At 34.3% G+C, this 18,916-nt stretch overlaps 1 protein-coding gene across 1 annotated transcript in view; it reads left to right on the top strand.

Annotated features, from left to right (window-relative positions):
- Nucleotides 1-17,636, top strand: part of TRDN (triadin) — a 442,356-nt gene extending 424,720 nt beyond the window's left edge. The window contains exons 25-31 of the mRNA XM_012643801.1: nt 486-524; nt 912-947; nt 1,646-1,690; nt 2,750-2,773; nt 12,782-12,820; nt 14,601-14,639; nt 17,497-17,636. Of these exons, the coding sequence (XP_012499255.1) occupies nt 486-524; nt 912-947; nt 1,646-1,690; nt 2,750-2,773; nt 12,782-12,820; nt 14,601-14,639; nt 17,497-17,636 (362 nt within the window). The remainder of the gene's footprint in view (nt 1-485; nt 525-911; nt 948-1,645; nt 1,691-2,749; nt 2,774-12,781; nt 12,821-14,600; nt 14,640-17,496) is intronic.
- The last annotated feature ends 1,280 nt before the right edge of the window (nt 17,637-18,916 follow it).

Consider the following 18,916-nt stretch of genomic DNA (forward strand, 5'->3'; position numbering starts at 1 on the left):
ATGCCAGCCAAATCCTTATTTCCTAAAGATAACAATTGAAAATGTGGATGTTTTTCCTGTTGTTTCTAATTTAAATGTATTAATAAATGCATGGTTTGTGCTGGCTTCATTTCAAAGCACGTAAGAGAAAGGAAGGATCTAGGCCCAGTGGCATGAACCTGTAATTCCAGCTACTCAACAGGCTGAGGCTGAAAGGTTGCTTGAGCCCAGGAGTTCAAGACCAGCCTGGGCAACATAGGAAGACCTTGTTTCAAAAAAAAAAGAAAAAGAAAGAAAGAAAGAAAAAAGAAAAAGAAAAAGGAAAGGGGCTCACCATACAGGTGACTGAATGTAAGCAGAATGACCAACTATAACAACAAATGAAATGGGAAAGCCCTGACCCCCCTCTTCTCATGGGATTAAGATTCATCTCCAACTGCTAACTCCAAGATTGAGTAAGAAAATCATTTTCAAAAAATGATGATTTCTTGTTTCTTTTCCCCTAGGGAAAAAGAAAACTGATAAACCTGAAAAGGAAAGTAAAGGTAAAGTAAAGATGACATTTTAAGACATGTACACCAAATCAGCCATGAAAACAATGGAATAAAAATACATAATTGTACAAACCATATCACTAAAAGTAATTCATGACACATAGACACTGGTTTTATGGCACATACAAGAATTGCAGTACATTGCAGTTAATCCATACAAAAGGTGTGCGTATTGTATTATTTTTAAATAGCTAAAGGGAATAGGAATATAGATCTAAAGCAAACTCTACCTGTTATTCCTAAATTAAAGCCATGGATTTCTTTTCATATGACTTCTAAAAATGTGAATATTGACTACAAAAAATTTAATTTCAAGCCTTCAGAAGAACTATTAATAAATATGATATATTACTCTGACTTACTGTTTCTTCTCTGCAGAAAAAGCAGAAGTGAAACATCATAAAGAAGAAAAAGGTAATTTTTTAAAAGAAGAAAAACTATAATGCAAAGCCCTGAAGCCAAAATATTTTGAATCAAAATTTATTTATATCATTTGTAAATGGAAGTTTTATTTATATATGTGATGACTGCTGGTCTGATTTAAAGAAGAAATGTGGTAAATAACTGTGGCTATATGATAATGGACAGCAGGCCAATCCATGCAAAGAAGCATCCATTTGATGTTCCCTTGATGCTTCCTCTTAACACTGGGTTTATTTCCTTAGTAAACTATACAATATAATATAGTAATCACTGATTTCAATGTAATTTTCCGGAGAACTTACAAAGGTCTTAATTATCAAAGAAATATCTATTGGATCAAGAGGAAAGCGTTCTTAGATATATCAGAATAACTGTCAATAACAAAAAAATACTTTTTGTTTATCCTCACATTCAGTTAGAGTGACCCATTTTCCATAGATTCTAGTTAATTTAGTTGCAACATTCATGGTATATCTCTGTTTATGAAAACCAATCTCTACTGCTAACATTTACTTTTGTTAGGTATTAGTTGGAATGAAGACGAAATTTTTTAAATTCACCCTGAGAAAATATTTACAATGCTTTAATCATTCCCACGTTCTTAAAGCTTAGAGTTGAAGTGAGACACAATGTTTATGAAAATTTACTTTAAAAATTCATATTTTAATTTAGATTTTTCTTATAAACAGTCTCGACAAGAAAAGAAAGTCCTCAATTACACAATGTGACAAAAGGTAATTTTGAACTACATAAATATTCAAATGCAACATTAGTATAGAAATGCCTGAATTGTGTTGATGCTGAATATTAACACCAAATTATTTTAAAGCAGCAACATCTAGCAGATATACACTTCAGCTAACAGCAGAGGATTATTTTACTTGTTTTGCAGTTTTATACATGAGGTGTGCTGCTGTAATGTGACGAAAAACATAAGTATCCCAACTGAAAATGTTTTAAAAAGAACTTTATATTGGCATCATTTTATTTTATAAATTTTTAATTCTTAGGTTTATGTTAGAAACTCTAAAAATCTCAAAGTAAACTATATAACACAAATTCCTTAAAAACATATATTTCCTATCCTGGCCCTTTGAATGAGATTTAGGTTGGTAGAATGGAGATATTGCCAGTTTTGTTCAAAAAGGTAGAATGTCTGGTGTAGTATTCAGGACAATTATCTCACCCTATATATTTTTTCCCTACATACATATAGTTTAATAATAAAGCACATTTCTTTGAAGAATAATAATGCCTTATGGAAACAGATGAATTACTGTGAAAAAGTAAACTGATTTTTTATTTTGCTTTTTAAGATGTATTTATTTTATTGTCTAACTGGTAATTACTGATCTTTATTCATCTTTGAAAGAAAAATAATTCTCAGTGATATATTTTATGAAATTTGGAAATTTTAAAGAAAATATTTAGATTAATTACATAATACAAAGTGACTTTATTCAAGTTAGGCATAAGTATAATTGAACTAAAACACTTAATTTTAACAAAGATCCTGCTGATTTTAGTAAGAGTATTTAAAAAGTATAAATATATTGTGACAGCTGAAGTGATTAATAGCTTTTTTGATAGCTCACATATTTTCTTACATACAAGAGATTAATGAAGATTTTCAAAGACTCATGTTCACAAACAATAGAGAGTTGTATTTCTTCATTAACTCTTAAACAATAAAAGAGAAACTCAAAATATATTAGATACTTTTATAAAGTACACTGATGTATAATCTCCTTGCATTTTATCTCATTTAAACAAATTTTGTTTTCTTTTCTTAGCTGAAAAACCGGCAAGAGTATCAAGTAAGTACAATGTGTATTAATGATGAGTTCTCTTTAATACATAGTATCAAATTTAAGGTGAAATTCATAAAATATTTCTATTTTTTAATGTTCAGAGATTCATTCTAAACTAAACCTACTGATAGGAATTTGTTAGCTTTTTTTTTTTTTTTTTTTGAGACAGAGTCTCACTCTGTTGCCCGGGCTAGCTAGAGTGAGTGCCGTGGCGTCATCCTAGCTCACAGCAACCTCAAACTCCTGAGCTCAAGCGATCCTCCTGCCTCAGCCTCCCAAGTAGCTGGGACTACAGGCATGAGCCACCATGCCCGGTTAGTTTTTTCTATATATTTTTAGTTGTCCAATTAATTTCTTTCTAATTTTAGTAGAGGCAGTGTCTCGCTCTTGCTCAGGCTGATTTCGAACTCCTGAGCTCAAACGATCCGCCCGCCTCGGCCTCCCAGAGAGCTAGGATTACAGGCGTGAGCCACCGCGCCCAGCCAAATTTGTTAACTTTTATTCTCACTTATGTTGAAACTTGTAAAAAATCTACATTATTTGAAATTGTAACTTGTACCAGAAACACCTTATTACGTACTTAAGCCTGAAGATAAAAGTGACTTGTCTTCAAATAAATAAATCTTTTCAGTGATTGAAGCAGAATGAAAAAAAAATAATCCTGTTTCTGCCTTAAACCATCAATCACTAAAAATTTACTGTGGATCACGTATGATCAAACAATCATGTTTTATTTGCTGCTGTTTTCTAATCTTCATTAACTTACATATAATTTTATAACTAAGAAGAATGGCATAGTTAGGAATGAATGGAATCTTGTGTAGCATAAACAAACAGAGCTCCCAAAAAACATTCTCTAAAATATCAGATCCAGGTACAGATAGGAATTCTAAATGTATAGGATACAACTGTAAACATTCTTACAAGTTCCTAAAATTTAGAGAAATAAAAATTTTCCTTTCCATATTTCCATACTTACAAAAAGAGAAATCATTCTAAAACAGTGCTATTCAATACAAATACAATATCAGTCACATATGTAATTTTAAATTTCTAGTTGACACATTAAAAAGTAAAAAAAAACAGATGAAAATAATTTTATAATACATTTTATTTAACCCAATATATACAAATATTATTTCAATGTATAATCATATAGAAATGTATTAATCATTTACATCCTTTTTTTTCTTGTATTGAGACTTTGAAATCATATGAGTATTGTACACTTAGAGCACATTTCAGTTTGCACTAGTCACATTTCAATTCCCTAAGATCCGTGTAGTTAGTGGCTACTGCATTGGACCAAGGAAGTGCAATTTATTGCTTCCGCTGTACCCAACATTTTGTGAATATTGAGAACAACATAAGAGAATCATTAAAATATGGTACTTGCCACATTGTCCTTTAAAGTTCTTCGATTGCATGTAATACAATCCCACATGGACTTGCTTCAGGAATTTAAAAAATAAAATTTATTACATGGATACAGAATTATCTCAGTGATGCAGGGCAAAACTTAAAGTAAAGGCCCTTGGAAACTATCCTACCCCACACCCTTCCCCTATAGCCAAAGGTAGTGGGAGCAGACTTCATGAAGGAGGTAATGCCAGGATTTGTACCTTGAAGAATGCTTCATCTGGAACCAGAAAATAGCCCAAATAGCCAAAGCAACCTTAAGCAAAAAGAACAAATCAGGAGGCATCACTTTACCAGACTTTAAGATATACCACAAGACTATACTAACCAAGACAGCATGGTACTGGCACAAGAAGAGAGACCTAGACCAACGGATCAGAATGGAGAATCCAGATATAAAACCATCCTCATGTGACCAACTGATCTTTGACAAAGCAGACAAAAACATACAGTGGAGAAAAGAATCCCTATTCAATAAACGGTGCTGGGAAAATTGTACAGCCACATGTAGAAGACTGAAACAGGAGCCACACCTCTCATCACTCACAAAAATTAATTCACAATGGATAACAGACTTAAACCATGGCATGAAACTATAAGAATTCTAAAAAAAGAGGCTGGAAAAATTATTATAGATATCAGCCTAGACAAAGAATGTATGAGGAAGACCCCAAAGGCAATCACAGCAACAATAAAAATAAATAAATGGGACCTGATCAAATTAAAAAAGCTTCTGCATAGCCAAGGAAACTATCACAAGAGCAAACAAACAACCTACAGAATGGGAGAAAATATTTGCATGCTACATGTCTGATAAAGGGCTGATAACTAGAATCTATATAGAACTCAGGAACAGCAAGAAAAAATCAAGCAACCCCATTAAAAAGTGGGCAAAGGACATGAACAGAAACTTTTCAAAAGAAGATAGACTAATGGCCAAGAAACATATGAAAAAATGCTCATCATCTCTAATCATCAGGGAAATGCAAATCCAGACCACAATGAGATAGAACCTAACTCCAGTGAAAATGGCTTTTATCAAAATGTCCCAAAACAACAGATGCTGGTGTGGATGTGGAGAGAAAGAAACACTTGTACACTGTTGGTGGGACTGCACACTAGTTCAGCCTCTGTGGAAAGTAATATGGAGATGCCTCAAAGAACTAAAAGTAGACCTATCATTTGATCCAGAAATCCTACTATTGAGTATTTACCCAAAGGAAAAAAGACATTTTATAAAAATGACACTTGTGCTGGAAGGTTTATAGTAGCACAATTTATGATCTCAAAGATGTGGAAACAACCCTAGTGCCCATCAATACATGAGTGGATTAATAAAATGTGGTATATGTATAATCGTTGAGTATTAGTCATAAAAAAATGGTGAACTAATACCTTTTGTACCAGCCTAGATGGAAGTGGAGACCATCCTTCTAAGTGAAGTATTGCGAGAATGGAAAAACAAGCACCACCTGTACTCACTATTAAATTAAAACTAAATGATCAGCACTCACGTGTACATAAGGTAGTAAAATTTAAGGGAAATAGAGCAGGTGGGGGGATAGGATGGGTAAATTCACATCTAATGGGTACAATGCACACTGAGTGATGGGTACACTTACAACTTTTACTCAAACTGTACAAAAGTAATTCATATAACCAAAATGTTTGTACCCCAGTAATATTCTGAAATAAAAAAAATAAAATCATGCTAACTTGTAAAAATTACTTAACATTTCTGTGGTTCAGTAGCCTTATTTTTAAAATTTGGAGTATAATAATAATATTTACCTCATAGAAATTTTGGGCAGATTAAGTAAGGTAAAATAGTAGGATGCATATATGAAGTGATTATTAACTGGTAACTATGAGAATGAGGATAGTAGTGATGATTACGATATGACAAGGAGTTACTTCCCTAGCTAGGGATAGATTTCAATTATTAAGCTTTTGTGTCAAAATGGATAAAACTATAAAATGAAAAAATAAAAAGAAATAACACCTCATTTATTTTTGGCTGGATTTAAAACAATCACACCTTTTAGAGCAAGGGTAATTAAATTCATGATGATTTTGTTCCAGGAGGAAAAAATGGAGCAGTTACTTTTTGCTGAAGGCTTCTAAATGGATTCCAGCTGCCATAGTCACTATTCTGATCGCTTCTTTTGCTGGACCCCAGAGACAGTCTGCATATAAGGCACATTTGCTGCAATGTTTCACTGTTCATTATTAGTCTTTGGGTCCCAGCACCGTGGCCTCATTCGTTTATGGGTGATGTTAAGTTGTCCTGACATTGCTCTCAAGACAGTCGTGTTTATCCTTGGAGTGACAGGACAGACACTCAGAAAGGATTGCAAACGTTTATGGAACACCCTTGGCTTCACTGTGTACTGTGTGCAAAATTCCAAATGTGAACTGTCCCTGCATGCTTTATTATTCCCTGGAGTCAATTTCAAGAATTCTCAGTGAATGTTCAGTGTAGCAGTTAATTTTCTTTAAAACTCATGATCATCTTAAATAACAGCATGCATAGAAGGAGCCTCTCACACCTGAGGGCTAACATAAACTGCCTGTCGACTGTTGCTCTGAACTACTATAAATTCTTAGGATTTTTGGGGAAAATGTAAACTCTTAGAATGTAATATTCTCTGACACCAGTTACACAAATTCAGCCAGTTAAGAAAATAATGGAGCTTTGGGTATATCTGTAGACACAGAGTGATGCAGAGAATTTGATAAAGGAAGAGTGGTGAGGAGGGATACAGAAATGATGCTAAGTTTCCTTTGTGTCTGTGTCTAAGGATTCCAAGTGTTTGCTTATGAGGATTTCTTGAAACTGCACAAATCAGAAAAGACTGCTAGGAGAGATAAACATACAGTAACTGTGTCAGTATACACCATGCATTATTTATGTAGATTTATTTATTTATAGTGTTTGCTGATAGTATGAAGAACAGTCTGGACACTACATAGAAACATTTTAAAATGGGAAAAACGAAATTAACAATCTATGCCACCAATGTAGATGCTTTAAAATTCTCCTTCTTGCCAAATGACAATCTCTTTTAAGCTTTCCCATTCTCCCCATCACCATCCTCCTATTCTCATACGTGGAAGCCTTGCTTCTCCTAACATTTATCTTTCCATGTTCCTCCTTGACTCCATCCTTTCTTGCCACTCTACATCCTTGCTTCCTCAATCATGAGTCTGCAGCTCTCAATCTAAGGGCTCCTCCCCGCTCTGCTTACAAATACGTACCGACTATTTCTTTGTCTAAAATTGCCCTTGCCCTTTCTGCTTCTTGGAGCTTGTCCTTTTCCTCTGCTTGAGTTTACAACCACACTTCTGAAATAGATCTCCCAGCAGTTCCTCTCCGCTCCTTCAGTTTTAACGCCATGCAACCTGGATATTCCTCCCCACACTCTCCTCAAATAGCTCACTTAAATAACACAGACTTCCAAATTGCAACATTTAATCAACTTTTCTCACTTCTCCCCTATTCTTAACCTCTATGATGTATTCCACATTGTGAGTCCCCCACACTTTTTGAAATGTTTCCTTCATTGGCTTTCATAGCATTGGACTTTTTTCAGTCTGTTTCTTGGTATTAGTTTCTGCTGCTAATGGGTTGAATTCTTCCATCCTCATCTCTCTTTCCTACTCTTCTGCACTCTTACTCAGCCTGACGATTCAGCCTTTTTGTCTACACTGTTATCTAGCTCTTTGTGGAAAGACCCAAAATTCTTTTGAAGCCTAAGCTATTTTTTCAGCTCTGGTCCCACACTTTCAACTCCCAACTTCACTCTTTGTTCATACAAGTTAATGACTGACCTTTCTTCATACCCTTCTTCTTTAACTTATCCCTCCATCTCCTTTAAATTACAAAGGGTGCTTCTCCTATTGCTACTTGATTTTCACTCTTTAGTTACTTAGACATAAAACTTCAAATTCTACTTTGACTAATCACCATTCCTTGTCTCTGACCCTAATGCAGTTGCAAGTCATGTTGGTTTTTACTATTTCTCCTCTGAACCATGGTAGTCACTCCGCAATAGGCCTGTTTCTTATTTCTGTCATCCTTCTGTTTTGTTTCCACTAACAGATTAAGTTTTCCAAAATTTCAAATTGATTAGACCATTTGTATGAGATGTGTTCAAAATATGCATTGAAAATTGAGAATAAATTCTAAATTTCCTAGTCCAGGAGTCTAGAGCCTTTATGATCCGGCCCTAAACTACATTTTAAATATTTTTTTTTTGTTTCATCATTTTCTATACCCATTGTAGGTTTTAACCTACAATGAATGTTCCATGTTCTTAATATTCCTGTATCCTAAACTTTGGTACTGTGAAGAAGACTCCTCTTTTCCTGAACTATTCTTCCTATTTCTGATTATCCAATTCCCTATGATCTCTCAAATTCCACTGGTAGTGGGACAGCTTTCATTAAAAACTTATTTGATCTACATAAGAGGAATGACCATTTCACCCTTGGAACCATCTTACAGGTTTGTTTTTTTGTTTTTGTTTTTTTTTTTTGTCGGGGGCAATTGTGATATACTATCTTATAGCTCATAGTATCTTATGCTTGTTTGGATACTTGTCCATTTTCTCTACTTGATTGTAGATCACTGCTAAATAGCATCCTATTTCCTTTTGGGTCCTTCAGAGAACATAGCAAAGTGCTTTGCAGGTAGAAGTAGAACAGCTCATTGGAAAAAGTGAAGGTCTAGAAGTTAAGGTAAATTAGTTCCATTTCTTCTCTCAACACTTCTTAGAATGCGTTGCTTCAGAGAAGTTATTTTTCGATTTCCCTGAGTCTCAAAGTTCTCTTATAAAATGGGGGTTTTCTCCATATTTCATAGGTGTATTGTGAGACCTAAAAATGAAAACACATACATAAAATGTAGTACATAGTAGAGTACTTGGCATAGAAAAAGAGCTCATTTTAGTTCTTCTTATTGTGACTGAAAAAGTATTTCTTCAATTCATAAATTACAGCAAAACTTCAAAGTAATATTCACTTTGTAAAATGATACTTTTAAAAATATGTTTAAATTTTTACTTTTATATTATAAACACATAGGTTACATCACAAAGTATACATGATGACTTGCACCCTTTTTATGAAGAAGAAACTGAAATTCCAACCATCTCTGAAAAACACTATGAAAATAAGTTTCCAGTTAATTATTTTTCATGTATATGATGGTGGTGTTAAATCTATTCCAGTTATCTAAATTTAGCAGTGATGGTTTCAATATGGTTTAAAAATTTGATACATATCCCTAACATCCAAGAAGTTCACTTTTATTATACATTTCAATACAATTTATAATTTTCCTTCTAATGTAAAATTAACATTAGTTATTGGACAGATAATTGACATTGTGTGTATTCCCACAAAATATATAAGATAAGGTGGAAATACAACCAAGCTTTTTCTTTGTAATAATTCTTACTTTGAGTTGTCCAGTTTTGCTTTGTCTGTGTTTTTGCTTATATTTTGGATTATTTTACTTATATTCCTGTGTCAGAGAAACAGTATATGTTTTCTTTCAAGCAGTAACATTTACTTTCTTGTGTTCTAAATATTTTGACCTAATATTGGTTTAAATGCCCAGCAAACCTATTTTTTTTTAGATAATCATCTTTCCTTTTGGCAAGTTTACTTCCTTTTGTAATATGTTGGCTATTTCATAGAAATAAAAACAAAATACAGGTCTTTCTATTACAATCACTTAATGTTTTCATAAACTAATAGCTATTTAAGAACACCTGTGTCTGTAGCCTTAATTCAATATATATATAAAAGATTTACAAAACCTAGTCCTTTGACATCAGCATGTTCAAAATATTGAAATGGTGGCCACACGGAAAGCATGTCCCCTCAGTTCACGATTCTGTTATAGTGGGGACATCTGCTTTAGATGGGAGGATGGATTCACTGATGTCTGTGTTTCCTTAGGGATCTTTTCCTGTGAAAGTGAAGAATAGAGTCTACAATTCGAAAGTCAAGATAATACACGTTTATTCTTCATTGCTTGGAATATGATGCCTAAATTTCTTATAGTGGTTAGGTAAACAGAATAGATCTTGTGATTGCCTTTTCATTGCCATTATCATTTTCGAAGAAAACTAAGTAACTTTTCTATTCATCTGCACTGAAGGAGAATAGATTGTCGACATGCAGAGGGACATACTTAGCATCCTCTGTCATCCTAAGGGGGTTGGCAGAATGCTTCCATTTTCATCTCTGTTCTGCACAAGTACGTGACTCATGCAGAACTTGACTCTGTGAGACCTTGTCAGTGGATAGGTGTTAGGCAATACAATGCATGGGTTCTGGAATCAGAGAGAAGTGGTTTTAGAAGTCCACCCTCAAGAGGCAGAATGATGTGGTGATTATCAGCACATTCTCTGGAACCAGAATGCATAAGTCTGAAGCCCAATTCCTTCACTTATTATAGCTGTGGGATCCTGAGTCTCTCTGGTCTTCAGTTGTCCCACCTACAAAATGGGAATACTAGTGGTATCTTCCTCACGGTTTTGTTGAGGAGATGAATTGTGCTACTATTTTTAAAATGCTTACAAAGTGGCTAACATATAGCAGGTGTACTGTTTGTGGAATAAATTAAAATCCTCATTCAAGATTTGGGTTCAGGTCAGGCGCGGTGGCTCACACCTGTAGTCCTGGCACTCTCGGAGGCTGAGGCTGGTGGATCGCTCAAGGTCGGGAGTTTGAGACCAGCCTCAGCGGGAGTGAGACCCCATCTCTACTAAGAATAGAAAAAAATTGATCAGATAACTAAAATATAGAAAAAATTAGCTGGGCATGGTGGAACATGCCTGTAGTCCCAGCTACTCGGGAGGCTGAGGCAGAAGGATTGCTTGAGCCCAGGAGTTTGAGGTTGCTGTGAGCTAGGATGACGCCCCGGCACTCTACCCCGAGCAACACAGTGAGATTCTGTCTCAAAAAAAAAAAAAAAAAGATTTGGGTTCATGTTCTTGCTGTGCCACTCACTAAGTCTGCGACCTTGTGCAGGACTTACCCCCCTCTACTCCAACTGTACAGGTGATTCAGTATAAGCATGCCTGCCTTATATGGTTGTTGTCAGGATTGAAGGTGCTAACACATGTTAAATAACTTAATACAGACAGTAGGTGATAAATCTTAAGAAATAGTAAGTATTATTGGTGTACAATGTGATATTTTGATATACCTATATATTGTGAAATAATTACCAAAATCAAGCTAATTAACAGGTACATCACCTTACATAGTTAGCATCATTGTGTATGCATGTGTGATGAGAACACTTAAGATGTACTCTTTTAGAAAATTTCAAGTATACAATTTCCCTGATATATACCCAGAAGTGGAATTGTTGGATCATATGGTAGTTCTATTTTTAATTTTTTGAGGAACCTCCATACTGCTTTACATAATAGTTATACTAATTTACATTCCTACCAATAGTGTACAAGGGTTCCCTTTTCTCCAAATCCTCACCAACAGTTATCGTTTGACTTTTTGTTAATAGCCATCTTAACAGATGGAAGGTGATATCTCATTATGGTTACCTGTTAGCCATTTACATATATGTCTTGTTTAGAGTGTCTATTTGAATTCTGTCTCTATTTTTTAATCAGGTTGTTTTTTGACATTGAGTTGTAATGATTCTTTATATATTATGAGTATTAATCCCCTATCAGTTATATGGTTTGCAAATATTTTCTCCCATTTCTTAGGTTGCCTTTTCATTTAGCTCATTTTTTTGTCATTGTGTGGAAACTTTTTAGTTTGATGCAGTCCCACTTGTTTATTTTTGCTTTTGTTGCCCATGCTTTCAGTGTCAAATTCATAAAAGCATTGCCATGACAAATGTCAATAACCTTTTCTCCCTATATTTTCTTTTAGGGGTTTATTGTCTCAAGTTTCACATTAAGTGTTTAAATTTGTTCTCAGCTGATTTTCGTGTGGTGTAAGATAAAGGTCCAATTCCACTCCTGTCCATGTAGATATCCCGTTTTACTACTACCACTTATTGAAAAAAGCAATCTTTTCCTTATTGTGTATTCTTGACACCTTTGTCAAGGATTTGTTTACCCATGTATATGCATGGGTTTATTTCTTGGATTTTTAGAATTGTCAAAAAGGCTAAAATCCCCTCAATCTGCTAATAAATTATATAGGTAGATATTTTTCTCTTTATCTAGCCTGCATATATGTAAATCCACTTACCTCAAATTTCTTAAATTTCAAAAGTGATTATGGTTTTTGGAAGGAGTTTTAGGAGTCAGATGAGGAGAGACATATTCAGGGTGTGGGGAGGTCACTACAGGCCCTTCCCTAACCAGCCTCTGTCAGCCTGCCGATCACATGGCAGGACAGCATCCACGCCCTCCGCATCCTCTCTCCAAGTTGAGACGTGCCTTTTTTGTCAGAAAGCTCTTGTTTATGGCAACATTAGATGCTGAGTGTGTAGTTTAATAAGGGGTCTTATGACTCTTAAAAACCTTTAAATACAACATTTCCTCTTTGTAAAACGGAAAAATAGACCATTATTTTATATGCTGTTTTTCTACACTCTAGAAGATTTTGAAGCTGTACCAGCTCCAAAGAAAGCAAAAGGTGAGTTCATTGTCTTGGGATCATTTTCAAGTTTTCTTTCAAGAATCTAATGTTTTGTCCATCTTGTTTTATTTAACTATTCTTGATCTACTCCTCAGTATTTCTAACCAATATTTACATGGTCGATTTATGTTTTAAATGAACAGCTTTTTAAAACTATTTAGAAAATATATATCTCCTTACACATTGAAGACATTAGTTGGGCATTGATTCATTTATAAGTAATTATCAGAAACATTTATTGGGCAATCTGCAGGAGCAATACTTCAAAATTATTATTTCATTAAGGATTACAAGAATGTCATGTTTGTATTAAGAAAAAATGAGGTAAGTCATTGATATTAGCAGCATTATCATAATGGAAAGAAGTGGGGAAGGAAGGAAAGTAGGAAGGGACTCACCATACCCCCGCAACAAAGCATAGGCACTTAGAAAAACCTATCTCCAGATGTGTGATCTTGATAAGGTCTTTCCAGGAAAAAATTTCTCTATGTGTAAAGTGAGGATTTAAACTAACTTGATTTTTAAACTAACTTGCTTCCTAATTTGGGTTTGGTATAAAATAGTATGTATTTTATATTGTATGTATAATAGTATGTATTTTATAATAGTATGTATTTTATATTCTATTCCACTTCTAAACTTACCTATAGACAATAAAAGTCTGCCTAAGAGCTGTTCTTGCCATAAAAGTGAGAGTTCTCTGCCAGTGTCCCAAATTAAGTAACATTGTGGAAAACAGTACTTTCAAAAAGGACACAGGGTAATGGTTACCTAAGTCTTGTGAGATAAAAGTTGAGATTTATACTTTTATTAAGATACCTTTTTGAATATTGGATTTTTAGATTTTTAATTAAATTATTAAGGACAGCAACACTTAATATGTTTTTGGCTCCTAGACCAGTGATTCTAATCTTTAATGTATATACAGATCACTTGTAGATCCTATTGAAATGTCTCAGTTGAAACCTAAGAATCTGCATTTATATAAATCTCTTAGGTGATGCTGAAGCTATTGGTACATGGATCCCACTTTGAGGGGCAAGGCTCCAGAATCCATTGAAAATTTGATAAAATCTATAAATCTACTTTCTATGAAACACACACAAACACGACACACACTCACTCACATCATCTTATCATTTCAGAGTTTTCCAGGAAAAAAAAAATCCCAAAAAGCTCATCCACAAATACCAATTAAGAACTTCTAAGCTCAAGAAAGGGATACAAAGGGATAGCTTCAAATTATCTACCATTAGATAAACTCATGGCATATGATACTACAGCAAAGAAATAAATAAAATGTGCTTGAGTCAGATGTGAAAAGGAAAGGATACAGGACAGGCTGCTGCTATACTTTCATGGCAAGGATGATCACTAAAAACATATGTCCCTCCAAATTTAAAACTCTTCTGCCTAAAATGTTCATCTTATAGCCAGATTCCACCCTTATCATGTTGTAATTGTGAGCATCAAAGAAAAGAATGTATGCCAGCTAGTCCTCATTTGTCAATCAATATTCAACACGTTGGCGCCAGTTTTCCTGTTGGAACAATTGCCTGTAGCATGCCATTTTTTCCATTGGCTCATCTTCCGTTACATTTTATAGTGACAGTATGAATATAATCTGTATAAAAATCTAAAGTGTACTATAAAAAGGGTAAAAGCCTCCTGTTTCTTTCATATTGTGCTCCTGGTTAGATATTCTCACTCCCATACATATTTATATAATACCTATAAACATACAAGTTATTTACTTTCATATTTTTGTATCCACTAGAAGAAACTGAAGATGTATCTTCCACAAAGAAGCAAAAAAGTAAGTTTATAATTAGTTAAAATTTCTAAATTGTTCTACATTAAAGACATTACATGTAAATTTATACTTCTGATTCTCTTAAGATTAGTATTAGAAGAAAAAGATTTTTAGCACAGACATGAAGAATGATATTAAAGTTGGTCGTTTATATTTTAAAGAGAAGTTCACCAATTTTTTGTGTCAGGCAAGAGAGGCACATAGTTGCAGGAATTACAAGTGATGGCTGAAGTGGCGTTTATCGCCAACCATTCTACACAGTTCTGGTCCTTAACTACAACTGAATCTATGCTTAAACATGGGTTACTGTCTGCTTTATGAAAGGACAGCTGAAGTAATATGCTAAACTTTTTTAGATCAAGTACAAAAAATGAAGAAATAGGTTTTAATAATTCAATTGCTTGGAAACTCACTTGTAAGATTCAAAGTACTTTTTGATTTTTCTTGATGTACAGTAGGCTCTTAATATTCAATCTTTGGGATCATTTATTTTAGAATGCAATAAATAGTCCTGCAGTTACAAAATTCATTGTCCAAGATTCTCATTATTTCAAGTCTTCCAAATTAGACATTTTTGTTCAAATGGTAAAGTAATAAATTTTGGATTCACATGTGCATTAAATAAAATCATTACAGGACAGAGTAAAGGAAGCAATTTTTGAAATAAGTTTATAACTTATTTATAACTGATGTTTGTTTCAAATAATGCTTTTAAAGTAAAGTAAAGACATCAATCTGAAGAATTGATATCTCTAGGTTCTGCAATGTTTCTTACATGGATTTGTGCAGAAAATTACCAAGATATTATTTACAATAGCAAACGCCTCCTATTTTGTGTTAATAGTTAATTCATTAAACAAATACTGAGTGCCTAATATGTTTCAAGTACTGCTTTAAATGCTGGAACTACTGGACCAGATATAAGTTATACTCATTATAACCCTTTATATAATAAGGTTGTGAAAATATAGGGAATTGCCCAGAATCTTATAATACTTTTAGATATTATTGCAAAATCCATAAGAAAAATAATTATAAATCAGTCTGGGCATGTTTTTGATTTATAAAATAACATTTTCCCATTTGTTAACCTACTGGTAATAATTTGTGACTATGTCATATAAACACTCTAAATCTCTTATTTCATGAATAAATATTAAAACACAATTCAATAAGATAGATGGATTGTATCAATGCCAATTTTCTAGTTGGGATATTATACTATAGTTTCATAAGATGTTATCATTGGGGGAAACTGGGTGAAGGTACATGGTATCTATATGTATTATTTCTTACAATGATATGTGAATATACAATTATCTCAAAATAAAAATTTTAACTAAAATGAATAAAATAATTAAATAATTTTAATAAAAAGGTATCAGATATTTTAAGTTCAGTTGGGAGATTTATTGCATCAAAAGAACATTTCCTGTTTTCATCTTACCATGAAGTAGTTCTGTAGCCTGATATTCATGAGCCTTTTATGTCAGCTCTCAAATTTGCAGGCATAATGATATTTATATTAATAGTTTATTCAACATCAATTAAATAAATGCATCAGAACAGTGTCCACCTCGATAAGGTTCAGCTGGAAGGGATTCTGTCATTGATGGGCTCTAATACTTTTAACACTGGTGCTGCCACTTCTCCTCGATGCAGTCCCAGCTTTATTGCCATCTCTCTCTGTAGCCCCTCAACTCCCCCAAGCTCCCACAACCTCCACAGCCTGGAGGGGAGGGGCATTGTGTCACTGCCTCTATTGGAAGTTAGAACAAAAGAGAAAATATTTCTGGGTGAGATTTAGTGGAAAGGAAAAGAGCTAAATTCAAGATTTCTCCAGACTACTTTCATCTCTGAAAACCCAGTGACTAAGGTCAGGTACCATCCAAGGTGGTGGAATCAGAATACTTACTCTCTTGTTGCTTTTCTCAGCTCCATCTACCCATGCTTCATTTTGTTCTACTTCATAAGCCCTTACTCTCATACGGATTTGGCCATCTTTTCCATCTCCCACATAGCACTAGCTTCAATTGTTCTTTCTTCCCTGGTCTTCTGCAAAAAGTCTGTGGTTGGCTGATGAAATGCAAATGGATATGATGAAAACAGTGAAGAGTCAATAGGCGCCCGTGATTGTGAAGAGACGTTGACCTCACCCTCTCTTAACAAAACTGCTACCTGGGAGCACCAGCTCACTAAGCCCGCAGTTCATGGTCATATTCACTGTGCCACACACCCTTGCTCAGCTTTGACTTTGCTGTGTTGCTTTTACTCGGAGCTCCTACCTGAGAGTACTATAGGCTAAAAGAGTAATTAGGCCATCTCGATAGAGTTCTTGCCTCCAGAGTAAAGGCAAGTAAGAAAACCTCAAGACTTTAGGAACCACAAGGCTCTCTGTGACATTATAAAAGACACCCACACAAAAGTTTGTTACTTTGGGTATTAATAATCTAATTAACATTCATGTTTTGAAACGTGTTACTATGTAATAGAGTAACAGTCTTTCGATTGCTATGCACATCCATAGATTTCTATACACTAAGCACTTTGACTTTCTCTGCCTGGTCATTTTTATTATCATTTATTAAGGACTTATTATGTATCAGGGAGAATTTTAAGGGCTTCACACATGTGAACTCATTTAATTGTCACAATATTTCTGTGAGATTTTGTTGTTTTGTTTTCATACATGAAGAATCCAAGACACAGCAGGGTCTGGTAACTTGCCCATTTCTACGGAGGCTCTCTGACTGCAGAATCTATGACCCTATCTGCGGCACTATACTGCTTCACTGTGCTTTAACTGCCTTCCTGATCACATTCTGCTTGGTTTAACAAATCCTCATGCTCTCTTCCTTAGGTCCCATCAGTTTCTTCCAATGTGTCTACTTGGATGGGTATAATGGCTATGGATTTCAGTTTCCTGTCACTCCCGCACACCACCCTGGAGAGCGCGCTGGCCATGGAAATTCTCCAGGACAGAAACAACAAGGACAATAGACACACATGCATGATCCTTACAAGTGCTTTAAGATTTTGAAAGTGAGATGTTTTGTTTTGTCCACAGTGGCATAGGCAATTGAAATCATGCAATCCAGAGAATTTCTGTGAAAATGTTTTACACTTCAGCCTGGTATAGAGAGAAAGGGTAGGCAAAAAGATTGAATGATTAGCAGACATGTTGAAGTGTCTGATGCTCAAGAATCTGTTATGTGTGTTTGTTGCTGTGTAGGGGTGCTTGTGCACAGAAATTAATTTAAAGTTTACTTATAATGCTCCTTTAAATGCATAATTGACACAATTACAAAGTAAAATTCCTGGATTCAGCTAGATATTTACGTTTTTAATGATAACATGGACTACACTCTAATGCATCTTCTGGGTATCTGGACTCAATTTACTCAATAAGTTGATGCTTAATAGTTTCATTTTACTTATGCCTGTTTCTATTTTAGTTGTGGCTATGCTCTAAGAATGGGTAACAATTGCACCAAAGAGTGCTATAGGTTTCTTGTGATACTCTTTTAAAGCTCAAAATATCTCTGAACTTCAGATATTACACTACAGAGAATAAATGTTTGAGTAATCTTATCTCTAAGATTTGTCTTGAATTACAATCAGGACATTTACTCCAGTGGAAATACACCACCCAATTAGGCAGGTCTAGTGAATCATTTGTTTAAAATATAGGCAAATGATATGTGTTATTTTCAGACTTCTCCAGACTATGTCCTAATGAAAATGTCACCTGGGTGAACTTTTATATCAATCACTAAATTTGAGTGACAGATGCAAAAATATTTTCATTTTGCTTTAATGCATTCTTTCTCAAAATGGCAAAATATGAATGCCATCAAAGTCTAAGGAAGACATTTTAACCATAAATACCTTCATAAGATGTCTTACTTGTATTTTAGGTCATTGGTCATTGGTACCAATGAAATGGATGACAATTTTTAACCTACTTGATGATATGTCACTGGGAATGACCATATGGTTTTGTCATTTTCCTAGTGATATAAATACTTATGTTCTTTACCACATTTTTTATCAACTCTAAAAGTCACGCCTCTGTGACCTTTATCATGTTTACAGTTGCAACTGAACTTATGACAGTTAACTCAGGAAATAAATTGAGTTACCCTTGCTGGCATCATAATTATCTTCCACAAGGTCTGAGATAACCAGAGCCAATACTAGCCAAATGATTTATTTTCAAGGACTGCAACTAACTATGGTTCTTTAGGACCAAGATATAGAACAGTTTCACTAAAAATCAT

Source organism: Propithecus coquereli, unplaced genomic scaffold (genome assembly GCF_000956105.1).
Source record: "Propithecus coquereli isolate 6110/MARCELLA unplaced genomic scaffold, Pcoq_1.0 Scaffold200, whole genome shotgun sequence".
Taxonomy (NCBI): Eukaryota; Metazoa; Chordata; class Mammalia; order Primates; family Indriidae; genus Propithecus; species Propithecus coquereli.